At 41.2% G+C, this 4131-nt stretch overlaps 1 protein-coding gene across 1 annotated transcript; it reads right to left on the bottom strand.

Moving 5' to 3' along the window:
• Positions 1–657: 657 nt before the first annotated feature.
• Positions 658–3724, bottom strand: LOC109061619 (keratin, type I cytoskeletal 13-like). The gene is made up of 8 exons (XM_042766140.1): positions 2961–3724; positions 2690–2772; positions 2221–2377; positions 1961–2122; positions 1672–1797; positions 1314–1534; positions 1179–1192; positions 658–1077 (listed from the first exon to the last, which is right to left on the bottom strand). Exons 1-8 carry the CDS (start codon positions 3486–3488, stop codon positions 833–835), a joined length of 1536 nt encoding a protein of 511 aa, XP_042622074.1. The 5' UTR covers positions 3489–3724; the 3' UTR covers positions 658–832.
• Positions 3725–4131: the final 407 nt, after the last annotated feature.

The raw sequence follows: 4131 nt of genomic DNA, 5'->3' as shown, positions 1-4131 counted from the left end.
AGAGGTTGAGAGCCCAGCATTTGAAGAACAATATTTTTTTCCAAGATGTTTAGCTAATGAAAACATTTATTGTGATGAAGATGAGAACCTGTGGTCAAATCCACAAGACAAGCTTGATGAAAACAGTTGACATTTTACTGTAGTTTTTTCTTATCTAAATTTTTCATATCTAAACTTTTGAAAAATCCATGTTGTGAGTTGATTATTTCATCAATAATTTTCAGAATTGTTTAATGATTCCAGTGTCTGTACTTTTCTTTCTAGTTTATTACAATGATGTATGAATGTTTAGAACCATAATGAAAGCGGCATCACGCATTTTGTACAACTATTTTTAATGATTGTACTAAAAACACAGTAAAATATGGGTATCTTGTGTGTGGGTGATCTAAAGTAATGTTCCTATGGTATTTCAAGATAAATGAATTATTTGAACCAATGCTTCTGCAAATGCAAGGCTTCTTTAAAAATATGAACGCAACATGAAACATTCTGAACACTGATAACCTGTGTTACAAATAATGACTGTTTTAAGTTGTGTGTTTTTTGTGTTTTGAGTTTTGAAAAATTACATCAAGGTTCTGAAATTAGTAACAAAATTATTGTAAAAAACTGTATGTGAAAGAAAAAAAACACATGTACGAAATTTTTCTTGAAAACGCTTTTATTTTCAGAGACAGGTTTTTCTCACATACAAAAACACAACAGAGAGTGTCATTTGATGTTTTAAAAATAACACATTTGCTTGTCACAAATTGTGTATTAACACTCATTTAATATGAAATGTCTGCATGTGTTTGAATACGGTCTCACAAAATGACAGGCTGTGCCTTTAGTAAGTACGGTGTGAAGTGGATGTGGTTTGCTTAATCTGGATTGTTGGTCCACCAGATTTGATAATGTGGGAACCACCAGAGGATTGAGATCCACCAGATGTAATAACGTGGGACCCACCGGAGGATTGAGATCCACCAGATGTGATAATGTGGGTCCCACCGGAGGATTGAGATCCACCAGATGTGATAATGTGGGTCCCACTGGAGGATTGAGATCCACCTGAGATAGTTAGAAATCCACCTGAAGGACAAGAGAGAAAGAGTCATTAATGTGTAATGTACAACATACACTGCCTGAAACTGACAATTCTACCACAATATGCGAAGAGAGATTTCAGTTACCTGGAATTTGAGTCCTGGAAGAGTAGGAGAAAGAAAAAATGAATTAGTGAAGCTATTCCTGGGCAAGATAATAAAACATAATCTATCCTCCACTGATTTTAACTCACATTAATTTTTATGAAGGAATAAACTTACTTAATGTCTTGATTTTCCAGGAGGCTCCTGTAGGTGGCGATCTCCTGCTCCAGACGAGTCTTGATGTCCAGCAACAAGGCGTATTCTCGTCCCTGTTGCTCAATGCTAGCTCTCAACTGAGCCAACTCGGCTTCCAGCATGTTGATTTGGTTCTGGTAGCCTGCTAGCATAGCGCTGTACCTAGCCTCTGTGTCTGCCAGTGAGTTCTCCAGTGCTGCTTTCTGTTTGAGAACATGAGAATAACATGAGAATAAAGCATCGTTGCTCTGCTTTCTTCAAGTCTTATGTTATATTTTCCTTCCTTTGTTTCAGATAATGTCTCTAATCTCTCTCACTCTACATTCCACTTGTGTCTTACCATGCTGAGTTGAGACTGAAGCTCGATCTCCAGACTCTGTAAGGTGTTTCGCAGCTCTGTGACCTGTGATTTGGTCGTTTGTATGATCTCTGTGCTTTGGACCACCTCTTTGTTCAACCCTGCCGTCTAAACAAAAGATAAAAACACTAGATCACAATCCAGGCACTACTTCAAATGATGTTCTGGAATATGTGGTTTATTATTCAGTGAAGTCAGGAGTCTTGCAGTATGTTTGATAGCAAAGTAGAATTCACAACCAACTGATTCAAGGAGACAGGGGAGGTCTTACCTTGTCTTTAAACCAGTCTTCCTGTTCCCTGCGGTGTTTCTGAATGATGTTCTCGTAATGAGCACGAATCTCCTGCAGAACCTTGTTCAGGTCTTGCTGAGGAGCAGCATCAACCTCTACGTTCACTGTGCCTGTCAGATGTGCCCTCAGTGCAGCAAGCTCCTGTAATACCACAGTATAATATATTATAATATTAAATAATAGTCCAAACATTTAGGATCAGTTATACATAGATGATCTATCAGAAAACTCCTGCAAACCTCCTGGTGGTTCTTCTTCATAAATACCAGCTCTTCTTCCAGACCCTTGATCTGCATCTCCAGGTCGGCCCTTGCCAGGGTCGTCTGGTCCAGCAAGCGGCGCATATTAGCGATGTCAGATTCCACACACTGCCGCATCACCACCTCATGCTCATATCTGATTGGTGGAAAGGTGACAAAATGTCTTAAAATACACACTCGCTGGTTTTTTTTTTTTTTTTTTTGAAAGAAGTCTCCTATGCTTTCCAAGCTTGAATGTATTGGAACAAAAACACAGCAAAACCGTAATATTGAGATTTTTAAAACTCTTTTTCTATTGTAATATGTTTTAAAATGTCATTTTATTTCTGCAGTGTCAAAGCTGATTTGTTTTCGCAGCTATTACTCCTGTCTTCGGTGTCAGATGATCTTTCAGAAATCATTCTAACATGCTGATTTGCTGTTGAGCTTAAACAGTTGTGTGACTTACTTCAGCCTGAAGTCATCAGCAGCCAGTTTAGAGTTGTCGATCTGCAGGAGGATGTTGGCGTTGTTGATGGTAGCATTTTTAATCTGAAATGTAGAATGTGTAATACATAATAACACTTATAAATGCGGAGACTTGCTTTATATTGGCATATCATCAAACTCTGAGAAAGCAAGTGATGATCGGTGATCTCTTTTTCAGCTGCTATATGCAAAGGTATCATTGCACTAGAACTTGCTAGTAATGTTTCATATTCTTTCAGGGATCACTGTACCTTGTCCTTCAGGTCCTTGATGGTGTTCCAGTAGTGGCTGTAGTCCCTCTGTGCGATCGGCCCTTTCTTATCATAGTACTCACGGATCTGCCTCTCCAGGATGGCATTGGCAGCCTCCAGTGAGCGCACCTTCTCCAGGTAGGACGCCAGACGGTCGTTCAGGTTCTGCATGGTGGCCTTCTCATTCAGCTGAAAGTCGTTTACAACACAGCCTCCAGGCATTATGCCTGCTCCAAATCCTCCACCATAACCTCCGCCATATCCTCCTCCATATCCTCCCCCATATCCTCCACCGTATCCTCCACCGTATCCTCCACCGTATCCTCCACCAAATCCTCCACCGTATCCTCCAATTCTGGATTGCAGTGTGGTGGAAGAGATGCGGGTGCCACCTCCTAGACTACCTCCATACACGCTGTAGGCTTTCTGTGGAAAGGCCGCCAAACCACCCCGACTCTTGGTGATAATGGACTTTGAGCTCACAGTCTTGGGACCCTTGGAGGATGTCGTGCGAACAGAGACCGACATGGTGGATGGATGCAGAGATGAGATGAACCCAGAGAGGACACTGCAGGAAACCCTTAGAGTTGTCCAGATGAGGATGGCACCTTTGAGGCCAGCTCTGATCTCTTATAGAGATGCAGATCCAGGGCGTCTCCTTGACTTTGTGGGGGAGTAAAGGTGTGTGTGGGAGAGTGTGTGTGCCAGTCTCAGCTGTCACCACCAGCAGAGATGAAACTTAAAGACCAGTGTTTAGGTTCCACCCTAGTGAAGACACTGCAAAGGAATTTGTGTTAACTATATGTGCATGGGATGTACTCACCCTCAAGACTACAATGGAGGGAGTGCAGTAAGACAATTAAGCTTTCAACACACTGTGTGTATGCAAGTGTGTGTGTGTTTATGAGCAAGTGTTCTGTACAACTTGCGGAAATCTCATTGTCTGTTAGATACAGAAAAAGGAGGCTGAGCCGGTCATGCGGGGTTTATAAATTTATAAACTCACCATTTTACTCACAATTAAGAAGGATTTGGCAGACAGGCAACTCCCTGAGGTGATGTGAGGTCATCTGTGGCAGTTTCTGTGCCACCCTTTTACAGGTCACACGGATTAACTTAATTACTTGAGTGCCCAGTACTTTTTTATTTTATTTTATTGTGGATGGTGCAT

Source organism: Cyprinus carpio, chromosome A11 (genome assembly GCF_018340385.1).
Source record: "Cyprinus carpio isolate SPL01 chromosome A11, ASM1834038v1, whole genome shotgun sequence".
Lineage (NCBI taxonomy): Eukaryota > Metazoa > Chordata > Actinopteri > Cypriniformes > Cyprinidae > Cyprinus > Cyprinus carpio.
The sequence above is the reverse complement of the archived record's forward strand: the minus strand, read 5'-3'. Positions and strand labels throughout refer to the sequence as shown.

What these genes read in the sequence shown, in the direction of transcription:
- LOC109061619 (XM_042766140.1), bottom strand. Translation starts at nt 3,488, where the DNA reads ATGTCGGTCTCTGTTCGCACGACATCCTCCAAGGGTCCCAAGACTGTG. An exon ending in TCAAGGACCTGAAGGACAAG is followed by an intron (nt 2,773 to 2,960) that starts GTACAGTGATCC and finishes TCTACATTTCAG; the next exon opens with ATTAAAAATGCTACCATCAA. An exon ending in AAGACTGGTTTAAAGACAAG is followed by an intron (nt 1,798 to 1,960) that starts GTAAGACCTCCC and finishes TCTTTTGTTTAG; the next exon opens with ACGGCAGGGTTGAACAAAGA.